The sequence below is a fragment of the Vombatus ursinus genome, unplaced genomic scaffold, assembly GCF_900497805.2.
Source record: "Vombatus ursinus unplaced genomic scaffold, bare-nosed wombat genome assembly UNPS02014781.1, whole genome shotgun sequence".
Classification (NCBI taxonomy): Eukaryota; Metazoa; Chordata; class Mammalia; order Diprotodontia; family Vombatidae; genus Vombatus; species Vombatus ursinus.
Window position 1 is genome coordinate 38,399,135 of NW_020954559.1, and position 26,565 is coordinate 38,425,699.

At 38.9% G+C, this 26,565-nt stretch overlaps 1 protein-coding gene across 8 annotated transcripts in view; it reads left to right on the plus strand.

The window, feature by feature from the left end:
• The window catches only part of LOC114046236 (guanine nucleotide exchange factor DBS-like), a 366,695-nt gene extending 340,657 nt beyond the window's left edge, over positions 1-26,038 (plus strand). For 3 of the 8 annotated variants that reach the window (XM_027866485.1, XM_027866486.1, XM_027866489.1), the window contains exons 17-31: positions 1,278-1,393; positions 4,662-4,731; positions 6,175-6,267; positions 6,376-6,468; positions 8,121-8,246; positions 9,213-9,434; positions 10,107-10,199; positions 12,849-12,927; positions 13,104-13,170; positions 15,894-16,012; positions 16,425-16,517; positions 22,436-22,557; positions 23,535-23,650; positions 23,742-23,845; positions 23,989-26,038. In XM_027866485.1, the coding sequence (XP_027722286.1) occupies positions 1,278-1,393; positions 4,662-4,731; positions 6,175-6,267; positions 6,376-6,468; positions 8,121-8,246; positions 9,213-9,434; positions 10,107-10,199; positions 12,849-12,927; positions 13,104-13,170; positions 15,894-16,012; positions 16,425-16,517; positions 22,436-22,557; positions 23,535-23,650; positions 23,742-23,845; positions 23,989-24,074 (1,599 nt within the window). In that variant the 3' untranslated portion in view covers positions 24,075-26,038. Of the gene's footprint in view, positions 1-1,277; positions 1,394-4,661; positions 4,732-6,174; positions 6,268-6,375; positions 6,469-8,120; positions 8,247-9,212; positions 9,435-10,106; positions 10,200-12,848; positions 12,928-13,103; positions 13,171-15,893; positions 16,013-16,424; positions 16,518-18,251; positions 18,327-19,951; positions 20,033-22,435; positions 22,558-23,534; positions 23,655-23,741; positions 23,846-23,988 lie in introns of those variants that run through there. The other 5 variants (XM_027866492.1, XM_027866488.1, XM_027866491.1 and 2 more) reach the window with 4 other exon arrangements.
• Positions 26,039-26,565: the final 527 nt, after the last annotated feature.

A 26,565-nucleotide genomic window follows, 5' to 3' on the forward strand; every position in this document is an offset into this window, starting at 1 on the left:
ATGCATTATGTAATTATGTATAGCAGTGTCCAAGAGTTGAGCGGGACTTAGAATTTTACATAGTGAAAATACCTTCTTTTTATTTATTTAATTAATTATTTATTTATTTTATTTATTAGTTTAGTTAGTATTTATTAGTTTTATCTTTCTGAGTTAAGAAATTTTGGAAATGGTTCATATTCTGTGTTCTTACAGTCAAATTTGTACCTCCAGGGTCACTCATAGATAAATGTAATGTGTGTTAGCTTTAAAAAAAAAATACACCAGGCATGGTGGCACATGCTCTCCTGACCAATTGTTTGAGCTCAGAAGATCAGAGCTGCAGAAGGGCTAAACCAATCAGGTGTCCATACTAAGTCTGGCACCAATATGGCGAGCCCTCTGGAAGTGAGGGACCACCAGGCTACCTAAGGAGTGGCTCACTGGCCAAGGCAGGAGATTTGAATTACTTTTTATTCCCCCATCGCCACTTCCAGGATCTCTTCCCTACCTTCATCACTCAGTAACCCCTCCTCCTTGGAGGTTCATGCCATTCATATCTATCCCAATTAAATCCTGATAACTGTTGTTTACAGACCCCCCCCAGGTCACTCCCCTTCCTTCCTCAATGAGTTCAGTACTTGGCTCACAGTTTTTGTCTCCTCCCCAACTCCTGCCTTCATGCTAGGGGACTTCAACGTACATATTGACTCTCCCTCAAACATCCAAGACAGTTTCTTAACCTACTTACTTTCCATGACCTTTAGCCACACAATAATCTTGCCATTACCCACAAATGCCTGGAATACTCTCCCTCTTTATCTTCTTTGCTTACTGCTTTCCCTGGCTTCCTCTAAGTCTCAAATAAAATCCCATCTACAGAAAGCCTTTCTCAGTCTCTCTTAATCCCAGTGCTTTCCCTCTCTTAATCATTTCCTATTTATTCTGTATATAGTTTTTTTTGTACACATTTGTTTTCTTATTGTCAGCTCCACGAGGGCAAGGCCTGTCTTTTGCTTCTTTTTATATGCCCATCGCTTAGCATAATGCCTTAGCATAATGCATTTCTAGCCTGGGTAAACAAGGGAGACCCAATATCAAAAATAAAACAGAAAGCACACAAAATAAAATACCACATTATGTTAACTCTTTGTTGCCCATCTATATACATACCCCTCAAATGACTTTGCACAGTTATCCTGAGATTTATGTTGACCTCTGTTTGCCAGTTGAATTTCATGAGTCAGACAATAACTAGAAAACTAAAAGTCACTCACCTGCCTCTTTCTTCACTGTAGGGATATGCTGCAGAGATGGATAATCCTCTAATGATGCATCTCATTTCATCAGCCCTCCAAAATAAGAAAGATGTCCTATTTGGGAATATGGAGGAGATTTATCACTTCCATAACAGGTTAGGGGCATTGTTCTTCTGTGTTTGAGAAAGTACGTTTGTCTCATCTTCTCCTTAAAGTAAGTGATGTATCTTAATGTCCTGCTCCATTAAAAGAGTTTGAAGTTCAGATCAACTACCCTGGATTATGTCATGTGCTGATTTTTAAAATTATATATTGTTTTCTGTTAAGAGATGATATTACAAGGTTACAGAACCTAGTAATGGATCCTAGAACTCTGCACATCTATTTTGAAACATACAGCCAGCTAGTAATGATTAAAATTCAAAGATGGTTATAAATGTGATATGAAAATCTAAGAGGGCAAGCACATTCTCTTGGTTGTTGAATGCCCAAGTGAAGACATTCCCCTTGGGCAGGGATGGGGGACCTGCAGCTTTGAGGCTACATATGGCCCTCTAGGTCCTCAAGTGCGGCCCTTTGACTGAATCCAAACTTCACAGAACAAAATCCCCAAAATAATTTGTCCTTTGGGGGCAGCTAGATGGCGCAGAGTATAGAGCACCAGCCCTGGAATCAAGAGGACCTGAGTTCAAATATGGCCTCAGACACTTATTAGCTGTGTAACCCTGGGCAAGTCACTTAACCCCAATGGCCTTAAAAAAAAAAAGAATTTGTTCTATGAAGTTTGGATTTGGTCAAAGGGCTGCACTTAAGAACATAGAGGGTCACATGTGGCCTCAAGGCTTCAGGTTCCCCACCCCTGCCCTTGGGTATAAATGATTGGTAGGATGGAGACTCCAGTGGACTTGTCTTATGTCTTGAGAAGATGAAGCCATGTCACCACTAAACCAAGCTGGCAGTGCACTGAGATGGGACCTGTCTTTCCCTAAGTCATTGCCCTTCCTATCTTGTCGGTAAGCAGAAATCCTCTCTCTCATCAGCCTCCCAGTTTGGCACTTTGGGGAGGCATCCAGTGTTAACAGTAACATTATCTGTCAGTATCTTTGTTTTTGACCTTCATGACACACAGATCAAGGACCATCTGTTTTCCTGGGCATGGCTGAAGGAGAGCAAGTTAATGTGGGAAGTTTATTGCTTTTCTTTTTTTGTCCTCCCAAGGCTGGGTGCGGGATATTTGTTCTGAGATGTTCATTTTTGTCTGTTCCAGGCTTGTGAGGAGTAGTGTGGATAATTTCTTCGGAGTTCCCCATCATAGGGGCATAATCCATATTTCCATATCCTCCTTCAGGGGGCAAGGAAAGGGTAGTTCAAAATAGAGATTCCATTGATAATAAGCAGGGGAAAAATTAATTGGAAATGACTTTATTCTGTATAAAGAAAAGGAAAAACGAATCATAGTTGAACCTTCCCCAGGCATCAGCTGAAGGAGATCGATGCCCCACCTTGGGACTTGGGAAGTCCAACAGACCCTGGGAATCTACATTACCCACCCTTCTCTAATATTTGGGAGGAGAGCTTTAAGGGAGTTTGGGGCTCTCTGTTTCTTCACATGCCTTTTCCCCTTCTGTCATCTGTATCTCCCACCCCACCCAATTATAAAGGAAGCGATCTGTAAGCAGTTGAACCCGGTCCCGGATATTCTATTTTCCAAGGTCACAGGGCACTTCATGTCACAGAAGGTAAACCAAATGAATATGTTCCAGTAGACTCAGCCCACTCCTTGTTTCAGCCATTGGTCACTTCATAGATTCTGAGTATGCAGAAGTCACTGCTATATTTTAAATTATGACAATAAAGTTAATGGATTGGTTTTTTTTCCACATGAAGCTGAAACATGCCCTCTGATTACAGACTAACAGACACTTCAAAATATAGCTAAGGGACATGAAAAAAGAGTCAAAGATACATTTCTAGATGTGAATATGTATTGGATTAAGGTGGAGGCAGTGGAATAGTATGAAAAAAAATTGACCTGAGACCCAAGTTCAAGTTCTGCATTGGGCAATAACTACCTGTAAAGGAAGGAAGAAGGGAAGGAAGGAATATAGGTTGGTTTATTAAGCGCCTACTATGGGCCAGGTACTAGGCTAAGTGCTTTACAAATATTATCTCATTTGAGCCTTACAACACGCCTTCAAGATAGGTGCCATTATTATTCCTATTTTACAGTTGAGGAAACAATGACTTGCCCAAGGTCACACAGCTAGTAAGTGTCTGAGGCTATATTTGTACTCAAGTCTACTGACTCCAGAGCCAGCACTCTATCCACTGTACAACCTGGCTGCCTCCAATTTGATCTGGTGGTATAACCTTAGACAAGGTAGGGAGGTTGCATGATACAATTCACTGATTCCCATTAGTGCTTCTTGGACCCCTTGGGGGGTGGGGGTAGGGCATCTAGGTGGCACCGTGGATAGAGTGCTGGCCCTGGAGTCAGGAATACTAAGTTAAGACTAAGTTCAAATCTGGCCTCAGACACTTAGTAACTGTGTGACCCTAAATAAGTCACTTAACCTTGTTTGCCTCAGTTTCCTCATCTGTAAAATGAGCTGGAGAAAGAAATGGCAAACCATTCCAGTAGCTTTGCCAAGAAAACCCCAAATGGGGTCAGAAAGAATCAGATGCAACTGAAAACAACTGAACAACAACATGAGTGATAATATGTTAAATTGCCCTTGGGGTTTATATTACATTTTTTTTTGTTAAAAGGAGTTTGTAGAACAAAAAAGTTGGAAACCACTGGTGTAGAGAAAAGGTCAAAGTATTTGGAGTTAGAAAACCTGAGTTTGAATCCCATCTCTTATTTACTTATCTGTATGACTTTAGTCAAGTAACTTAACTTTATGAGCCTCAGAATCCTCATCCGTAAAATGAAGGAGGTTAGACTATGTCAATCCCAAAGTCCCTTCCAGTTCTCAATCCTATGATACAAACAAAGCCTGTCTCTCTGTCTGCATGAGGGGATTGGCTTGGATGATTCTCGAGCAATCAACTTCTATGATTGTAAATTTTCTTTCAACCACATTTATAAAGTAAAGAAGCCCTATTTTATTTTAAAGAAAACTTTGCATGTCAACTAGAAATATATTAAGGGGGATCCAGAGTGTGACTCATTTCTTTAGCCTACAAGTTTTACCTATGAACTGAAAAAAAAATTGGACCCCTGGTTACTCAAGTCAGATGAGATTGCTTACCTTAATCTATTTCTGTAACTATTTTTTTTTTAACTATAGAAATCTCAATGATTTTTCAAGGGTGGAGGGATAGAAAAAGTCTTGTGGGAAAGAATATTTATTGGAAATAGTTTCCTTTTTAGATTCTTTTTTTCTTTCATAAAATCTAATAAAAACTTCCTCTGTTTAGAATATTCCTGAGAGAACTTGAAAACTACATAGACTACCCAGAACTGGTAGGAAGGTGTTTTCTAGAAAGGGTATGTATGTGTTATAAACCAATAACAACAGATATGCTACTTCACACTGTGTTTTTTAACCTTTAGTTTCTGGTTAAAATGACTAAATCACGATGATCTTAATCTCCATTGTTTTCATCACTCTTATCAGATAATTTGTAAGTCTGGTGAAAATGACCCTTCAAAGCTCACTTAAAAAAAATTGGATGGGATAAAAATAATACTCTTATCTCATTTGAACTGAACTGTCAACCTGTTGTGTCATTCTTTATAAGCAACTTATTTTGTTAAAAAGGAAACTTATTAATTTGCTGCAAATTTTGCTGCAATTGAGCAGTTTCTAGAAAAGAAAGTAATCAATGGTCAAAATAAAAAAATTGTCAAGAGGCTAGGATGAGGTGGGAATGTTAATCAGTTGGCCCAGTCCAGTTGCTTGAAAGCTCTTGGTTATATTTCGAGGATGAAAAAAATCCTTTGCTGAAAGAAAGAGAGAGAGAGAGAGAAAAGAAGAGAAGAGAATATGTTGCTACTCTTGAAATGTGTAAACCTTTGGAGAGCTGATAATTAATTTTTTTTTTAATTAAATGGTCGCTCTGCAAGTTTGTTTTTAAACCTTGCCTAAGGCAAAAAAAAAAAGGCCAGATCCATTGAGCTAAATTCATGTAAGGAAAGGGGTATTTTGACTACAAACACAAGACTGAAACAGGCTAGTGAACAAAGTTATCACATGACTTCCTTATTAATGAACTAGTAGGTCATATATTGGTTGGGGTGATCTGGAATTAAAAGACCCATGCCAGACCAAGATTAAAATAGAACTTCCTGGAAGTATGGGACGAACTGCCTCACTACATTTTACTAAGAAGCAGGCCAGTGGAGTCCGAAGACCTAGGTTCAAATCCTACCTCAGATACTATGTGACTCTGAGCAAGTCACTTAATTTCTTTGTGCCTTTGTCTCCCCTCCTTTTAGCTCTAAACCTATGATCCATATCATCCCATGTTAATAGTGTGTATGAACCTCATTAAATCCAGGCAAACTTATCTCAGGCTCCATATAGGCTGCTAATATTTGATAGTAGATTTGTCATCAACCAGATTTAGATAGCAAGGAAGCCATCTGGCAAAAGTGTTTTCCAAGCACCAGTCCTATCTTCCTGTTTGCCTTCTCAGCTAACGGTTAATGAGAAATATTATATTTTGATTGTCTTGTTAAAAAAAATGGGATTTTTACAGGTACCTCACTCCCCCAGATATAATTTTAGAGAATATCAACTGTTGTCATGGGTCAATTCAAAAGGATTAAAAAAAAAAAAACAAAACCACCGTGCTCCAACATACTACAGTTTTATCAATAATACAGATCATTGCCAGTGTGGAAAAAAGCCAGAGACTCTGTTGGAACATGATCTGTCTTGTGCCCTTTAACTGATTAAACTGATTTTTTTTTTTATTCCTAACACAGATGGAAGATTTTCAGATTTATGAGAAGTATTGTCAAAATAAACCCAGGTCAGAAAGTCTCTGGAGGCAGTGCTCAGACTGTGTCTTTTTTCAGGTATATTTCCATACGATTCTTTGGGTTCATTTCAAGTACTGACCTAATTGGTCACTAAAATATCCATAATGAACATCGTGTAATCCAGGGTTTTCGACTTAATCACAGGAATGCCAGAGGAAACTTGATCACAAACTCAGTTTGGATTCCTATTTGCTGAAGCCTGTGCAAAGAATAACCAAGTATCAGCTATTATTAAAGGTAGGAATGATGTTCAAATGGTGTTTTTTTTAGCAGTGTCCAATTTTTTACTTGTTGTTGTTGTTTGTTTGCTAAAACCTTAATGGAAGAAAATACCCAAAATGATTAATAAGAACCAGAATAATTTAAGCTATAGGCTTATCTTTGGCACAAATGTGACCAGCCACTCAATGCTAGTCTAATATACAGAGAAAGTCATAGCCACCAGCCATAATGTTACTCCAGGGGGTATTAAAACTTTCCTGAAGAAAAAGGACATGTGGCTTCCTGAAACTTCCATACTGATAGTGAAAGTACCCTGTATTCTGAAGGTCCCTACTTATGCCCCATGAACACCCTTAGCAGAGATTTTCTCATCTAGTAAGGACTTGAGATGAATGGAAGTTAAGCTAGGTGAATTTTGATAAGAGAAACAAAGAGTGAAATGCTCAGAATTTGAGACATTCTACACAATAATAGCAGATCCAGAGGGGTAGCTGGACAATCAGGAGGTATTAAACAATAGGTTAAAAAAAAAAAAAAGCAATAGGTTAGGGAAGGAGTTGAATTGCCTAAATGGGATCAGGAAGGGAACATTGAAGACTTAGCTTAGTAAGTTTGGTTTTTTTTTATCAAAATCCTGTGTCTGTTTCATGGAATTACATTCAAACTTGCCCAATTTAAGTACTATTCAGAAGTAATTTCCAAAAATGTCATTAATGACATTTTTGATCTTTCTTTCATTAGTGTTCCATTCTGAGGAGCTAATTAGGTAGTAGCATTCTGTACTCTAGTGCAAAAATGTCAAGAATATATATGCACTTTGTGTGTGAGGGAAAGATAATATATGTATTGCACCCCAACCCAACAAGCACTTAAGTGACTGGTATGGGCAAGACCCTTTACGAGGTGATAGAGCTATAAAGACAAAATAAAACATCCTCCATGTCCTCAAAGCATTTCCATTCTACCAGACAGATACATAGATAAATACATACGTGATAATTTGAGGAGGTAGAGAACAGTAGTAAGCAAGGGGCTTCTGGAAAGGCTTCTTCTTGGGAGAGAACTCATGAACTGAACCTTGGATGAAACTCAAGATTCTACAAAGCAGTGGTGCCATGTTTGTCTAGGCACAAGACGCCCTCCTAATGATTCTAAGAGTCACTTTGGGAAGCACCATAAGGAGAGTCTGAATAGTATTCATCAGAGCACAAGATTTTGGCCTTTTTTTTTTGCAAGCATTTGGGTGTACATTTCCCAAAGATACTGATATGATATGTTTTTGGTGATGGTTGCATAACCTTAAGAACATTTATTCCTTGCAGATCAAAGCATATTCTTTGCTCTTTTTTTGGTCCTGTTTTTTGTTTCTTCTTTCTTGTGGTTCCTCCTATTGGTTCTAGTTCTTCTTTACAACATAACTAATGTGAAAATATGAGAATAATAGGAATATTATAATCGAATATATTATATTCCTATATTATTATATAGGAATAATATAGGAATAATAGGAATGTATATGTAGAACCTATATCAGATTGCACACCATCTTGAGGAGGGAGGGGGAGAAAATCTAAAACTCAGAAGCTTATGGAAGTGATTGTTGAAAATGAAAAAAAATTAATTTTTTTTAAAAAAGAACATTTATCCTTGTTCACCCTGCCCTTCAGGAAATGCTGAAATATAGTAAAAACTGTGAAGGAGCCAAGGATCTACAGGAGGCATTGACTTCTATCCTTGGAATTCTCAAAGCTGTCAATGATTCCATGCACCTGATTGCCATCACTGGCTATGATGTAAGTAACATCATTTAAGTGGAAGGCATTCTCATTGAAGAACTCAACCCAATCCCTGTCAAAGGGTACAGCCACTTACTTTCCTTCAGTGCTCTCATCAGTTTATAATCTATAATAATACAATGTATTATATATAATATAATAACTTAATAAGCATGCAGAGTTTTGTTTAAAGTGAAAGGAAGCCATACTTCAGAAGTCCCAAGTGAATGTTCCCCTCTATCTCTCACATGCTAGGCTAGTTATGGCAGTCATAGAAACTTACTTCTATATGCTATGATTCACATACTATGTGAGAGGTAGCATGGGATGTGAATCGAAAGCTGCCCTAAAAGCCAGAAAGACTTGGGTTCCAGTCCTACCTCTGATATAAACTGGCTGTGTGACCTTTGACAAGTTACTGAACTTCTGAAAGCTCTAGGCCAGTGGAATCAAACTCAAATAGAAAGGGAGATCCCCACCAGTGACATACTAACTTAGTTTTAAAATGTGATGTTGTCTAGCAACTAGATGGCATAGTGGATCCAGTGCCAGGCCTGGAGTCAGGAAGATTCATCTTCCTGAGTACAAATCTGGCCTCAGCCACTTCCTAGCTGTGTGACCCTGGGCAAGTCACTTAACCTTGTTTGCCTCAATTTCTTCATCTATAAAATGAGCTGGAGAAAGAAATGGCAAACCACTGCAGTATCCAGTATCTAAGCACTTTGCAATTATTGTCTTGTTCGATCCTCATAATAACCTTGGGGGGGTAGGTGCTATTATTATCCCCATTTTACAGATGAAGAAATTGAGACAAGCAGGGGTGAAGTGAGTTACCCAGGGTCACATAGCTAGTAAATGTCTAAGGTTGGATTTGAACTCAGGTCTTCCAGATTCCAGGCCCAACACTTCATCTACTCCACAGTTTCATGCCTATAATTTTTTTAAATGTAATTAACATGTTTTCTCCTCTCTCTCTCTTTCAAGGGAAATTTAAATGAATTAGGCAAGCTCTTGATGCAAGGTTCCTTTAGTGTTTGGACAGATCACAAGAAGGGCCATGCCAAAGTGAAAGACCTGGCCAGATTTAAGCCAATGCAGAGACATCTATTCCTCCATGAGAAAGCAGTTCTATTCTGTAAAAAACGAGAAGAGAACGGAGAAGGTTATGAAAAAGCCCCTTCATACAGTTACAAGCAATCCTTAAATGTAAGTAAAAGTTTAGATTAAAGCAGTGAAACGATTTTAGTTTTTGACTAAAGCACTCCTTTCTCTCATTGTGAAAAATCTAATACAGAAAGAAAAAAAAACTATCAAGAATGTATCTTGGGGGCAGCTAGGTGGTGCAGTGGATAGAGCACCAGCCCTGGATTCAGGAGGACTTGAGTTCAAATCCGGTCCCAGACACATAACACTCACTATCTGTGTGACCCTGGGCAAGTCACTTAACCCCATCGCCTAACTGTCCACTGCCAAAAAAAAAATAATATATCTGGTTATGATTTATCTGAGACACTGACTAGTGTGACCCTGGGCAAGTCGCTTAACCTCTATCTGCCTCAGTTTCCTCATCTGTAAAATCAGAATTATAATAGCACCTACCTTTCAGGATGGTTGTGAGGACCAAATGAGCACTTAATACAGTGCCTAGCACATAGTAGGTGCTTAATAAATGCTTGTTTCTTAATTGAAAAAAATAATAAAATGATACTTTTTAAAAATAATCTAATCATCTCCAGGCCCCAAGGGTGCATCAGAGTAGGACTTAAAAGGATGACAACAGTCTTTTAAGACCTGGATGTGCTCTTTGGAACATTTTTAATAAAACAGTTGGTTTCCTGCATGTGTTTATGCCTCTTCCCTGTGTCTTGTGTTTGCTAGATGACTGCTGTTGGAATAACAGAGAATGTCAAAGGGGATATTAAGAAATTTGAAATCTGGTATAATGCAAGGGAAGAGGTTTACATCATACAGGTAGGGGTGGCATGCCAATTGCTATTTTTTGAAACGAGGTTTTCATTTCCTCTGTTGTTCCTGTATGGGATTTTGTAATGTTTCTCTAGGCCTAGGCACCTAAATTCAGCAAGAGTAACCATGTCACTCTAATACGAACTTGGCAGAACAAGAAAATGGGTGTGAGGGAGAAGGAAAATGATAATGTAGACTGGGGTGACTTTCCTAACACAGCTCTAAGGAGACTCAAAGCTTTGTTAATAGCTGGCAGGTAAAGGCCTTTAAAAGGATGGTGGGGTGTTTGATAAAGAGATGAATCTAAAACTAAAAAATGTCATTGTCTGGAGGGGTGGGGAACTGCAGCCTCGAGGCCACAGGTGACCCTCTAGGTCCTCAAGTGTGGCCCTTTGACTGAATCCAAACTTCACAGAACAAATCCCCTTAATAAAAGGATTTGTTCTGTAAAATGTGGATTCAGTTAAAAGGCCTCACCTGGGGACTTAGAAGACCTCTTGTGGTCTCAAGGCTGCAGGTTCCCCACCCCTGGTCTAGATAGTAGAGACATGCATGAGATAGAAAAAGAAAAGTCAGCCTTTAAGAAGACAGAAACCACTGAGTCTCCTCAGGCTCCCTGACACTCTGCAGATGAACCCAGATGAGCAGACTAGCTAACCCAATACAGTATTCATCCCACTGTGTCTTGGGCCAGATTATCCATTTGTGCACACTGCACCCTGACAACAAGGGAGCCACCTTTAGAAACTGCATGACCATTTTGAGAACGTCTAGACCTATTTTTGTAAGTGAATCCTGCAGTTTACTTATTCAAGGTCAGAGTCTTTTTAGCCATGGAGGCTAGGGCTCCATAAAGAGACACATGCTGCCTCTAGCTCACAGATCCCTTCCCCAACATCTGATTCACTCAGAATTTGTGCTGCTTTATAAACTCAGTAAGCCTCTCTTGTAGGAATCAGCCATGTTCCTCACCTTTTATCCAAACCAGAATTTCTAACATGACTGAGCCTTATTATGGTGGAACCCTAATTCAGTCTTTACATGGTCTTCTCACTCCTGGGGAGAGAGAGCATAACTAATGAGCCAGGGGAGGGGCATGTTAAGCAGACTGTAACAGTGCCTTGGGCTCCTCTTGGGGCCTATAGTTAGACTGCAAATTGAGAGGTTGGTTGGCCCCTTGAGTCTGAGGTGAGCTATGGCAACACCATAGGTAGAAGAGAGAGACAATAGTCCCATCCAACTAGGCCTTTCCACAGGCTGCCATGATGTGTGGGCCCACCGCTATCCCTATTACAGAAGTCCCAGAGATTGACTCAGTAATGAGTAAACGAGGTGTGACTATACTCTTAGTCAAAAAGAATCATGAAGACTTTGGACCACTAGATAAAGATAAATGGCAGTAATAACAAACTATTTCCTGTGTGTCCTCATCCTTCCTGATCCAGTGATCCTCTCAATGCTTAAGGACTTGTTCTCACTTGCTTTACGTTTTTGCTCCAAGCAAGCTGTCTGGGACTTCTGGAATTAACTGGGATTGGAGCAGAAACCCATCCTTACACCTGGAATACTCTCCCTCCTCACTTCCACTTCTAAGAATACCTTGGCTCAAGTGAAATCTCACACACTAATTCCTCCCAGTCCCTAAATTACTTCAAATTTACTTGGAATATATTTGTATTTACATTTCTTCACAGTAGAATGTAGGCTCCTTGAGGGCAGGGGCTGTTTTGTTTTTTCCTTTTTTATCTCCAATAACTATAGTAATTAATGAATACTTGTTGAGTCATTGATTATGGCCAGTTGCTTGTATTGATTGCCTCTGCTGCTATAGTTCATATTCTTGACCAAAGCTCTGCTCCTTCCAGGTACAGGGGAATACTTAAGGAGGATGGATTCAGAGGCTTATAGGAGTAGAACCATAGAATTTTGGTAGAGGCTCTTCCTCAGCTTCCTCTAATGATTCATCAACAGAGTACTTTATGTAGATTTATGAATTCCATTAGCTTTCAGCCATTATTACCATTGAGTGGAGTCCTGGGGAAGGGAGCATGGGGTAACAGAGGATCAGGAAAATCTAGATTCAAGTCCCACCTCTGAGAAAGTCAGTCATCTTCTCTGTTCCCAGTAATTGTCAAAAAAGAAAAGATGCCAACCTGTATTGGTAGAGAGCATTTTCCTAGCCCAGTGAAATCACAGATTCAGTCTTTTTTTTTTTTTAAAGAATCCTTATTGAATTGCTGTTTTGATTGGCAAAGGAAAGGTGTTCTAGCAATTCTTAAGCCTCATTATAATTGCAAAAGGAAAATTACTATTTTTCTTATTTTCCCCAACAAGAAACTTGGATGAAAAGCAGTTGAATAACCTGTCCAAGGCCTATCAATTTCTAGCATTCATTTGGAAAGAACAAAAAAGATGGTATCATTTTGCTACGAGGAAAAATGACACTAGCTTGTGCCCTGGATTCAAACCACTAACTCATACCCATCAATCCCATCATTGCACTCCTTTTTTTACTCTTGTATGTGGCATTCCATTCAAATGATCTAGGGAGTGCTAAGGTTACATCTTTGCGCCTAGAGTTGGATGAGTAAAATATGTATTTGTTATACAAAGGAGATTCATTACTTGCATACTGACTTTTCACTTTGTTGGCAGGCCCCAACTCCTGAAATTAAAGCAACCTGGGTAAATGAAATCCGGAAAGTCTTAACCAGTCAGCTGCAGGCTTGCAGAGGTAAATAGTTCTTTCTCCAGCATTCTATGCACCCAGCTGATTTCTACCTTAAAAACAAACCAAAAAAACCTTTTAACTAAATTTCTTCCTGTTAAAACACACACACACACACACACACATACACACATACACACACACACCCCACCCCGCTGTCTTGTGTTTGTCCTGTCTTACAGAGGCCAGTCAGCACCGAGCACTGGAGCAGACTCAGAGCTTACCACTACCCACATCCTCCAATACAAGGTAGGTAGCCATAGATACAGCATGTGAAACATGGTAGACTTTTTGGCTCCAGAATGTGGTCTCATTTTCTTTATCTGACCCTTTCCCCTCTGAGTTTCCACAAGGATACTTCTGTGAGAGAGCTGGATCATCTCTAACCTTGCTTCCAGCTCTAAAAATGCCTGTGGTATTCTTCACCAGGGTAATGTTCATCATCTACCATTTCTACATTTATAATACCCTTTGAAACTGATCCCTTCTCTCCACTCACACTACTAATACCTTCAGTCACTCATCTCTCTCTTTTTTCTTTCTTTTTTTTTTTTTTGCGAGGCAATTGGGGTTAAATGACTTGCCCAGGGTCACACAGCTAGTGAGTATCATGTGTCTGAGGCCAGATTTGAACTCAGGTCCTCCTGACTCCAGGGTCAATGCTCTATCCACTGCACCACCTAGCTTCCCCCAGCCTTTCATCTCTTGACTACATTATGACAACAGCCTCTGAATTGGTCTCTCTGCCTCAACTCTCTCCTCACCCCCATCCATCTTACACACTATTGCCAGAGTAACCAACTCTAGCATCTTCCCATTATCCATGGGGTAAGATATAAAATATGTTTAGCTTCTAAATCCTTATACAACCTGCCCCAGTCTATCTTTCCAGCCTAAGTGAACATTATTCTTCATCCCACCCTCTGTGATTCAGCTTAATTGGCCTTTTCTTCATTCTTCACTAACAATGCTCCATCTTTCATCTCCATACTTTGCATTGGCCATTCTTCATTCCTAGTATATACTTTCTCCTTATCTCTAACTTGGGATTTTCTTGGCACAGACACTGGCGTGGTTGGCCATTCCCTTCTCCAGCTCATTTCATACAAGAGGAAACTGAGGTAGACAGGGTTAAGTGACTTGCCCAGGGTCACCCAGCTAGTAAGTGTCTGAGGCCAGATTTGAACTTAGGAAGATCAGTCTTTCTGACTCCAGGCCCAGCACTCTATCCACTGGGCCACCTAGCTACCTGATTTCCCCAAGTAATAGTGTCCAAACTATATTGTATTTAACTACTTTATATTTGTGCTATTTATATAGGGTGTCCCAAAAGTTTCCCTGAAGTTTTAAACTATTAAAGCTTGAGCTATTGTTTGTATTTATTAGCTGTTAAGGCTTAAAACTATACTTAACCTTTTGGGATGCCCTCTATATTTATATGTGCTTGTCTTCTCCACCAGAATGCATGACCCTTGAAAGTAGGGACTTCTTCATTCTTGGTACTTGTTTGTATCCCTAGCATAGTGCCTGCCACATGATCAGCCTGGAAATCAGGAACACAAGCCCCACCTGTGACATATACTAGCTATGTGACTCTGAGAAAGTCAGTTATCCCCTCAGTTCCCAGTAACTCTCAAAAAAAAAAAAAAAAAAAGATGCTGACCTGTATTGGTAGAGGGAGTTCCTACTCCAATGAAATCACAGATCCAGTCTATTTTTTTTAATAGAATCCTTATTGAAATGTTGTTTTGCTTTGCAAAGGAAATGTGTTCTAGCAATTCTTAAGCCTCACTACAATTGCAAAAGAAAAATTATTATTTTTCTTATTTTCCCCAACAAGAAACTTGGATAAAACTTATAGATACTTGTTGATGATCAATTGCATACATGTTGGATTAGTGCCATTATGGCAGCTTAAGAGAAAAACATCTCTCTCTCCATACATCCATCCGGATTTTTGTATATGTCAATCATTCATTGCCAGTCTTGATAAGGTTATGTCAGTATCTAAATAGCAGAAGACCAATTAAAGGACTGCTACATGTTGTCATTTAACATTCGACTTGGGGTCAGGAAGACAAAACCAAATCCTACTTTAGATGGTCAAATCACCTATATCAGGGTTTCAGTTTCCTCATTGGTAAAATAACAAGATTTGGCGTCGACTTGATGACTTCTCAGGTGCCCTTTCAGCTCTGATTCTGTGTCTCAGTGGGCAGTACTTGGGCTAGTGTCATCCCTATAAAGTCACTTTCCATCTATTCTCTATTAATCCTGTAAATTTTGATGAATATGTGTTGTCTTTCCGTAAGCTTCCTGAAAACAAAGACCATTTTTGGTTTTTCTTTGTATACCCAGTGCTTGTTAGCACCATGCCTGGAATGTAGTAATTGCTTAATTAATGATTCTTGACTGATTGGGCTACAAAGCCTACTTGTCTATAAATAAAATGTTCTCTGTATATTCTAACTCATTTGTATTTGTTTTTTATTGCAACAAATTCATTTTCTACCACCTTGTTAGAAGGTTGCAGCTTTGATTTTTTGGAGCATGTGTTGTTTTTAAGTTCTCTACCCTCCCATGCTGAACAGAGGGGATACTTGGGACAGGGGCCAGGCTTGCTACAACATCTCTATTGCCTGATCCCTTTCTACTCTCTTTCCTTAGAATGTGAGACAGCCCCTCTTTAAACCAAAGCTTCAACCTTGGCAGCATTTTATCCAAAAAAATAATAATAATGTTTTTTGAGAGAAAGGAAGCTCCTACTAGCTAGTAGTATTTTTTGATGCTTTGTAAACAGAAGCATTCGCTCTCTCAAAGCACTCAACAGGAAAATGTTGCTGGGGTATAAAATGGAGACGAAATCAAGAACATCCAGGGTACCAGGATCCTTGAGAAATTCTGAATGTGACTGCAAAATGATATTATCTTTATTATTATTAATTATTGTTCTTATTTGCCTCATCCATTAGTCCCTCGAAAAATCAAACAAAGAACGTTAAAAAATTAGAAGAAAGAAAAACTGACCCTGCAAGCCTGGAGGGATATGTCAGTTCAGCATCAGTGCAGAAGAACCCAGACAAAAGCAAAGGTGAGGCTACCTGCGTGAATTCTGTGTACTCACAGGTATACGACACCTCTGTGCCCAGTTACTGAGTTAAGTGTAACATTTAAGTTAGAAATTCACTGTTTTTTTTATTACAAGGTCTCATGCTTCTCCTATTGTCCCTGGTCTACTTTCATTAAGTCAGTTACTATTGTCTTTAACCCTACTACAGAGCTTTTCTGAAACATGATGCTCCCCTGGAGTTGGGCTCACAGCCCTGCCTGAATCTAGCCCTGAGAAATGCCTTCATTATAGACATCTATAATAATAAGCTGCAGTCCTCTCTCTTCCGTGAATACATCTCTGCTGTCTGTATGATGCTGACTCTGAGGTCTCTCTGTTATTTGGGGTTTTTGTGTACTCTCTCCATTTCCCTTGTCTCTCTTTTCCTTTATAGATGACACAGTTACTAGCTCTACCTCAGAGAGCTCTGCGCTGTCCAAAAAGCGCTTTACACTGCAGGGTTTTGCTAACCTCAAAAGTCAGAAAGGTAAACGCAACTCACCTCGGACTCCTTCCCACTTGTGTCCATCACTGTGATAGTGTGTCATTGTATTTGTGTGGCAGCTCATTGGTGTGTTGTATGCAAATGTGGGTTGTCTTCCCTGTTCTTTGGTAGCATATGAGACTTAAAAAAGAAATTTTAAGCCCGGTTACCTTAGATGTCTGAAACATATCAGCATTAAATAATAACCCAACACATTAAAAATAATTTGGTAGCATATGAGACTTAAAAAGAAATTTTAAGCCCGGTTACCTCAGATGTCTGAAGCATTAAATCAGCATTAAATAATAACCCACAACGTTAAAAATAATTTTTTAAACATCCCTTTTGAAAAAGGAAAGCTTTTCAAAAGAAAACTTGCCCAGGAATTGTTGCTGTCATTTTGCTTTTTTGGACCTAAACTCTTTTTTTTTCCTGTTAAGTCTTTTATTGACCTTTCCTGCCATGATTGTTCTTTTCTGACAAATGATGAGCCTCATATTATAGTGCAGTCATATAGCTATGTTTACTGGGAAATTCAATCTCTCTGAGGCTTTCCTGAACATTCTGGGTAATGCAATTCCATACATATCCTTAGGTAACTGAGAGGCAAACAACACTGGTGTTCCATTTTTGCCTTTGCAGAAACTCCATGGATAAGGACATGGCATTAAACCTTCTACCAAGACTAGGTTTCCATGTAGTTAGTTCCTTCTAAGGACAACTAGATGGTACAGTAAACAGAGTGCTGATCCTAGGATTAGAAAGAGCTGAGTTCAAATCTGGCCTCAGACACCAGCTATGTGACCCTGGGCAAGTCACTTAAGCCTGTTTGCCTCAGTTTCCTTATCTGTAAAATAAGCAGGAAATGGCAAACCACTCTAGTATCTTTGCCAAGAAAACCCAAATGGGGTCATGACTGAAAAAGCTTAACAACAAAGTTCCTTCTGGAAAAAAAAAGTAACTTCAAAATCCTGTTTAATCTTCCTACCTTTTTGAAAGCATAAGTATTGCATTCTTTTACTGTGTCTTTTTGAAGACCATAGGATGACCATAAAGTAAAGACTCATTTCCATGAGTTGCCTTTGGAAATTGAGTTTCATTTAACAAAATATATTAGGTACTTATTATGTGCAAGGCACTGGGGATACAAAACAGTCCCTGTCCTCAAGGAGTTGATATTCTGCTGAAAATAATCTTCTTCCTTTATAACTACATTTCATTTACTGTATTTACATTGTTTACTCTCGTGACAGTTTGCAATTACATCTTGTGTTTCCTGGAGTCATTTTCCAGATCTTCCTCAATCAATAATTCAGACGCTCAGGGGAGTGAATATTTCTTCCACCAAAGCAGACTGCAACCCCCTTCACGCTTCAGTAGATCTTTCTGAGATCCTGTGGCCAAGAAAATCAATCCCCTTGTGGTCAACCCTGTAGACTAGAGATAAACCTCTATCTAAACTCAATGCAATGAGTGCACAGAGCCCCTGCTTAAAAACCTCTTCAGCTTAGTCAGACCTGCCAAAACATATGCATCATTTTCTCTCTAGCAGAGCCTTTGAGAATCTTGAGAAAGCCCCATGCCATAGGGAGGCATCAGAATAGGATTCCAGTGGAAACAAAAGCCAAAAAAAAATCTGTATCCCACTCTAGAACTCGACTATTTAACATTTCTCCCTCCTATCTTCATTATCTCTCTTCTGTGTTTTTTTTTCTTTGCCTGTTCATCTTACTGCAGCTTCTCCTACCAGTCCTGACAAAAAAGCTAAGCGACATGAAGTTAAGAGTGATCCAACGCCTTTTGGTTTAAGAGGTAGAGTGATGCAACTTTTTGTACACAAAATGGCGATCCATTTTCCAATCCCACCAGAAAAGCCTTTGGGGAACTTCAGGGACGCCATGTGTATTGTTGTTGGCTATCACCTTGTGTGAACTTAACACTTCCTTCCTTGGCAGCAAAAATCTTCACATGTGTTTATAACCATAAAGTTCTGGTTCTGTCATCCAAGAAATCACATGATGACTTCAGTTCCATCGGGATCATCAGCCCTATTATTAAGCCAGATTTTTCCCTAATGCTTGAATCTGGCCCATTCCTATCCCAAACTGAGACCCTGCCTCCAGAGACACCACAAGGTTCAGGCTGGGTACTTTCTACTTACTTCTCTATCAAGCTGTAGAGTAACAAACATCCCAGCTTTCCTAAGCACCTAAAACAAATTGTCACAAGGTAACATACTATAAGCCTTATCACTTAGGCTCTTCTAGCTGAGACTTTAGCCCAGTTAAAGCCCTTCCCATCCAGTCTGTTTCTTCCATTTGTCTCGGATTAAAGAAATTAAAGAAGAAGAAGAAATTAAAGATGGCGCAGACCTATGTGGTCCCTTCATCTAAAGCACTATTCTATCAGAAGTTTCCTTAGAATAAATACATAAATCATAGGATACTGATAAATCATAGTAGTTTATGGCTAAAACTAGGAATGGTGTCATGTTATGTTCTCTCATATTTATTACGTTTGAATTTCAACCTTTATATGTTTTTTTCCTTACCTTCTCTATTTTAATGCAGTAACAGCTTCCAGAATATTTGTCCAGAGGACATTTGGCAGCTACACATATTTTCAAGCCTAGTAAAGGAATGTACTCCAAGCAGGGATTTTGGCATTAGAAAAGCAGGGGCTCTGCTTTAGGCCCAACCAGTATTTTTATCTTTGAAAGATGCTCTCAGACTCCTATAGACTTCTGCATAAATTAAGATTAGTAACACTTGTACATAAAAAGTGCCTTGAGCTCCAACATTGAAGTGTTGTACATAATAGCTTGCTATAAATTAAATCCCCTATTCTCCAGCAAAAGGTAATGCCCAATTAGTAGTCTTTTCACTTTTATTGACAGCAGAGACCTCCTGTCTAGTTTGGACAAGGAGTTCCATGCTTAAAAATATTTAATAACAAAACTTGGTTGAGATGAGTAAGAGAAAGAAAGCTATTAGACCTTCACCCTCAGCATCCAGTCCTCTTACCAGGGGTGGGGAACCTGCAGCTTCGAGACCACATGTGGCCTTCTAGGTCCTTAGGTGTGACCTTTTGACTGAGTCCAAGTTTTACAGAACAAATCCTTTTTTTAAGGGGATTTGTTCTGTGAAGTTTGGATTCAGTCAAATGGCCACGCTTGAGGACCTAGAGGGTCACATGTGACCTTAAGGCCCCAGGTTCCCCACCCCTGTCTTAGCCCATCCTTTTATGGACAGGTCCACAGTGGAAGTGTTAGAACTCACAACTAAGGAGGAGTTGGAGGCTAGTGATAAATTTCCACTTAATACTTTGTCTTGCCATTTCATTAATTGCTGCTGTTCCCAAAGGTAGAACCCCCAAAGCATGCTAAATTACAGTGAGATTTACCATAGAAAAACTCACAATTCCTAGTTCTTTCACAGATGCGAGCTCAGTAGTAACACTGACCAGGGCCAGGTGGTTCAGCTCATCTAACTTGGCCCCAGCATCCCAGCACAGGAAAGGTAAAGCCCAGGACTGGCCTGGCCCTGCCCTTGCCCCCAATCTTGCTGTTATTTGGAGTGAATTCTAATCCTGTGTGCAGTGGGACCGCATTGGGGATGGCTATGGCTCTTTCTGGCTATAACTAGCCTATTTAGAATGCTTCTTTTGCTGACTTAAGATACTCTACTGACTGATGTCAAACTGAAAGGAGAGAGAGAGTAAGCAGGAATGAGGCTCCTTTTTCTCCCCATCTTGTTATCTGTCTCCTCCTTACCTGCACAAAGTGGTCTTTTGATCTCCTTTTAAAGCCATGCTTTTCACTGAGATTAAAAGCAAGTAATAGTTACGGGGTACCGAGATTCAGCCAACTCTGCCCCTACCACCCTTCCAAAAATATTTGTGTTTGCCTATTTTTAATTGCTTGTATCCAGTGAAAATCAGGCTGCCCACAGTACTGGAGTGTAATTTGGGAAATGCATGCTGCGTATTCTGGTTGGGTCAGAACCAGAAAAGAAATTGGAATGGCTTTGTTTTTCATTTCTGCTTGTTCCTAATCATGAGCAGCATGGCCCTGTGGACACGATCTGACTCTTACTCCCACAGGAATTAAGCTTAAATTTGTTAACAGGTAGAATGTATTTTTTACAAGGCTATTTGGGCTTTTCTATGTATATTCACATTAACAGTTTCCCTGTCCTCCTAAAACATAATTGAAATCTCAGTAACAAAAAGAAGAGATACATAAATATAGATATGTGTATATATGTGTGTGTATATATGTATATGTGTGGGTATATGTATATATATGTGGACACACATACACACACGCAATTATGTGTATCATAATTGCCTACTTGAGGAGACATTGGCTCACTCCAGAGGCAGCATAGTATATTGTAGCAATTCTCAAACTTTTTGGTCTCAGGACCCCTTTACACACTAATAAATTAATGAAGACCCAAAGAGCTTCTGTTTTTGTGTGCTATATCTACTGATATTTACTGTATTTGAAATTTAAACTGATAATTTTTTTAATATTTATTAATTCATTTAAAAATAATGCCAAATCTATTACATAGTGCCATTCTTAAAATGTCATTTTTAACTATATTTTCCAAGACAAAAAAAGGCATTTATTCAGAAGAGTGGCTTTGTTTTATATGCTTTTGCAAATCTGGCTTAATGGAAAACAGCCACATTCAATCTGTTATAGTGCTTTGGTTGAAATATAGGAAGAAAATCTGGCCTCAGATATGTCGTTGAAAAGAGGAGGTATATTCTCACAGGCAAATGATATCTTAATATTATGAAAATGGTTTTGACCTCATAGAAACCCTGCAAGAGATTCAGAGTATCCCAGTGTTCCGTGGACCACCCTTTGAGAACCACTAGTATAGTAACTAGAAAATAACCTTGAATTCAAGAGGATCTGGGTTCAAATCTTGCCTCTGACATATACTGGCTATATGACCCTGGAGAAGTCATTTAACCACTTAGTGCCCAACCTATTCTCCAATACTTAAGCAGATGCTAATTTTCTTTGGTAGTGATAGTTTCCAACTTCACTAAAACCACTGATCCAGTCCAAAAAGAACCCCCAAAACCACAAATGCTTAGATTTTCCTTCCTTGGACTTTTTTTTCTCATTAATCTACTGGATTAGGAAAAATTGCTGTTTTCTTTTACTTGGGCATCTCTGACGTGAGGCAAAAGTATAGCTATCCCATGTGTTCCTGGTGAGTTCCCTCTGGAACTCGTGTTCACCAAAGTAGTCTAATAAAGAAATCCCATCTGCTAAAGAAAGGATCTCTTTCCTTTCCTTGTAGGGGGCAGGTGCAACTTTGCAGGGTTCACAGATAGAAAGAATGACATAAAGAAGGGATCTGGAATTAATTCCTTTCCATTGTGGTTGCTTGGCAGATGGTAACATATGTCAATTTTTAATCCTTATTTCCCCAGTATTGATTTTTACAAACGAGCCCAAAACAGCTTGTGCCAGATATTTCTGAAATCTGAATTTGGAAAAGATATGATATATGTGGAGCAAATTTTTTTGGCTTTGAATTTCAAAGTTTTTGCTCATAAATACTATGTCCATGTAGACATGGTACATCTTGAAGTCAGGAAATATAATATTCTTCATATTATGGCTCTGATAGTTGCTAGTTGCATGATCGTGGGCATATCGCTTTACCTGTCTGAGCCTCAGTTTCTTCATCTGCAAAGTAGAGATGATGATAATACATGAACTACCTACTTCAAGAATACTTTGTATTTGGAAAATACTTTGTACTACTTGAAGGTCTTTGGAAATATGAGCTCATATTGGTCCAATCCATGCAGGGCTCTAAAATTCCACTACCCTTTTGTCTCAAGGTTGGTGCCTTTGTGTATTAGTTCTAAATTCCTTATTTCTTTATCAGGTTGGACTAAAACTTCCTATTCCCTTGATGCTGCTGAAGACAATGATGGCTGGTCAAGTACTGAGGAGCCCCTGAATTCATCAGATGCAGAGGAAGAAGGTGGAGCAGGACCCAGGAAACTGGTAAGCCCTTTAAAGCATTCTCATTCTGGCCATGGCATGTTACACATGTTTCATCCTCACTTCTGTGATTTGTGTCTAACTGGAAGCGGCCCCTAAACCTGGAAATTCAAGTTTCTCAGTCCTCTCAGGAGCATCTCTGCCAAATAATTTTTTAAATAAAAACCCTAAATTCCAGGGAGTTGCTATTTTGTAATGTGAATTACAGTATTTTCTCTTTTTGTAAATTAGAATGTTCCTGAGTTTTTCTAAAGCAGGGCACACCTATACAGGCTCATGAGGTTGATTGGAGTATGGGTCTTTTTTCTAAGTAGTGTGTCTAAAGTGTGTCATCAGATTTATTCATGAGGATATATGTGCACTTTTGTGGTCAGCTGTAGTAATTTGTTTGAACCAAAGAGGTCTTCAAATGTGACTCTCATGAGTGCCTTATGCCAAGAGATTATAAAAACAATAGCTAATACTTACATAGTATTTACTGTGTGACAGGCACTGTACTAAGCACTTTATTGTTATTATCTCATTTGATTAAGAGATTGAAGTTCACAAGTATGGGCAGATTTCACCCTCTTGCATTTCCTCACTTCAACTCTCTTACCTTCCCAGACCACCCCGCCCCCTTTCATCTCCCCTTCCTTGACACCTATACAAACTGCACCACAAAATTTGACACCACCTTATATTATGCTCTCATTGTTTCATGTTAGAATCCAACCCTTACCTTATTGTCTCTGAGGGCCAGGACCATGTCCCAAAGTCTTTTCTGTCCCCATACTCTGTCACAGTAAGGTGAAGCTGTTCACTGAATACCTACTGATTGCCTCACAACATAACTAGTTTATATATTTATAAACTGTCAAAAAAAAAGTATTTTTTGCTTGTATCCAGAAGAACAAGCCCAAAATACTATAAATAATTTTTGTTGTTGTTGTTGCTACCCTTTCTTCATTCCTTTTTTGTCCCTCCTTCCCAAACCTCAGGTTCCTGGCAAATATACAGTTGTGGCCGACTATGATGAAAAAGGAGGTCCAGAAGCCCTTGCTGTGAAAAGTGGAGATATAGTAGAATTGCTACATGAGGGAGAAGAGGGACTTTGGTAAGGGGAAAGTCATCTGTGCTTTTTACCTTAAGACTTATTTTTTTAAACGCATGGAATAGAACCATTTGACAGACACCACCTTTCTTAGGTTTGTAAAGAACCTGACCACCAGCAAGGAAGGCTGGGTACCAGCCAGCAACCTGTTGGCATTGATTGGCAACTCAAAATCAGCTCAGTCTTTGAGCAGCTCAGGTAAGACCATACTGCCTACATACATATCCAGGGTTGCCTGCTTTCCCATTACGAGCCATATACCTATGTGTATAAAAGCAAAGTTAAAAATAAAAGCAGTTGCAATATCTATTTATTCTCCTAATCATTTTCCTCTTCTCTAGAATCTGGTACTGGTTCCACCTTTTTGAGCTCCTCCTCAAGTTGCAGTGAGAGTTGCAATGCCACCTTCTCAGACATCAAGGGTTAACAACTAAGGGCTCACTTATTAAGATTCCTGAAATAAGGACACCATGTGCAGACTTCTGATGGCGAAATTGCAGGAGTGAAAACCATCATGTACCTCTGACAGTTTTGTCTTGCTTGGAATTTACTTAGAGAAGGGGAAGTTTCTTTCAAAATTAAAAGAAGATTCAGAAGATGACTCTGAGAATCTGAAAATAATTTACTGGAAAAGCTCCTGAGCTGTATGTAGAACAACCTAAGGTGCAAGAATAAAAGGAAATGTTCTGAAGCGTGGGACACTTAAGAAGCTTCTCATCAGAAGCTTCTCATCTTTAGTCTCAATTCCAGAACTCACTTCCTAATGTACAATATTTCAATTTTTACAGAAAGAAACCAGTTCAATCATGCCACGTTGGAAGAAATGGACAGTGGTGAATTCCCTGCTAAAAACAAGGCTTTGTACAAAGCATGGCTACGCAAACTTACACTACTAATCATACTCTCAATGAACATTCTTTTATGGGTTGATAGTGTCTCATAACTAGAAATGGGGTTTTGATCCAGTTATTCTGCTTTTGTTGTCTTCTGCAAGAATATGCATCCTTTTGAAATTGGTCACTAAAGAAATGAACAGTTCACTGACCCAACAGCTTGGAGACAGGACTATTTTATCTTCTACAATTTTTTTTTAAGGATATTATTTCGTGGTCATTTTTTTTTTGTGGTACTTTGGCCTCTAACCAAATTCTTTACCAAGAATCACTGTGTTTACAAAAAAAAACCAATTTGATACCGCCTTTGATACAGAACTATTTTTTGTTACTAGTGTTCACATTTAAACATATTTGTAAATTAAATAATCTAATGTTATCTTACCTGTCTATAATACCAAGGTAACTTCATTCAGCTGAAGTTCTTTGGTTGTTGGTGAATGAAATTGGGCTGGTTTTGATTGCCAGAAGAAAATACAAACTATAAAATATTCATCATTTTTTTCTACCAAAAAAAGATGTGGGGAACTCTTTCCATTTTTTAAGAATTTCTCTACTTTACATATCTTTTTTACTGTTTTTAAAGAAATGGTAAAGATGCAATTTTTGCAGGCTATTAGCCCAACCAGTGCTCTTTATTATAGCCTGAGATTCTCTGAGATCTAGCCTTCCACTATGCAGGCTTAGACCTTAACTGGTCTATTCCAATTCAGAACTTTCCTCTGCTTAAGAAACAAAGCTTTGGTTGTCCATGTAACATTATTTTACAGTACTTTGAATATATCAATATAAATGCAGAGAAAATTTTCTTGCTCAAGGTAGAACTGAAAAGGAAATGCCTCACTGTTTTTTGTTTGTGTGTGTGTGTGTGTGTATGTGTGTGTGTTTCAGAAAACAAAACGCTTGTTCTACTGATTGTTGAAACACACTCTGTACCTAATTGGGGCAGATATTTTTTATATGTATGTATATATGTTAATGTGTGTATATGTGTATATATAAATATTGATGTAAAGGTTGTATTTATAGTCTCCATGCTGCTGAGAGTATGTCACTTTACAATCCATAAATATAAGTCTTCATGAATACCTGAAACATGGGATTGATTGAGATTTTTGTTTCCTAGTCTGCTTTCCATATGCTCTATCAGAAGGAAATCACTCCACATTTCCTATGATCTGTGAATCCCTCCTTAGCCAGAAACCTCTTGCTTCAAGTGCGGTATTGAAAATGGAACATGGGAAGAGACATGATGGCTTTTCTTCAGGTTTATAAATTATTTGTAAATGCCATGTAACATAATCCACTCAAGTTTATTGTTTGGATGTTTTCCTTGCGGCAGCCTCGCTACTTTGTGATTATCTCATCTCAGCACTTTAAACCTCACAGTTCATTCACTGTTACTTTTTTTTCTACTGCTAACGTAAATGACATACAAAATTAGAATTCCTTATTGTATGTATTATGGTTGGATGAATAAATTTCAGCAGCTCTTTGCTGTATGTATATCTTCATTTTACAAAGAGCACCATAGCATTCTCTGTGTGTCTTCTTTTGTATCAGAGTACAATTTGGGGGTTTTTTTCCCTGCAAGTTTCTCACGAAGTACATCTAAACCTAACCTTAAATAGGACTTGTTCAAGCATTCTTTGCTTTTTGTCATAAAGCTGTTAGTGCTTTTAGAAGGGCTCAGCCTCTCATTCTGTGCAACATTGGAGAAATCATTTGTCTGTTTGGTCTTTTAGTTCCTTTCACTCACCTGTAGGTTGTGACAGTGTAACCCATCCATACTTTCTCTTTCATCCACTCCAATGAAGGAAATGAGGGAAAGATTGAAAATTGTGAAGAGGGAGGAGGTTCCATCATCTCATTTCTATGGAATAGGGTGTTCTGGGTCATAGCAACATGAACCTGCACAGCCTAACACCGTTATGTTGCTAAGGCAGTAGTATTATGCATCCTTTATTAGCATCTTCCTGTAAGAAAGGATAACATTTCTTTGAACTTTATATCTCTTTTACTCAG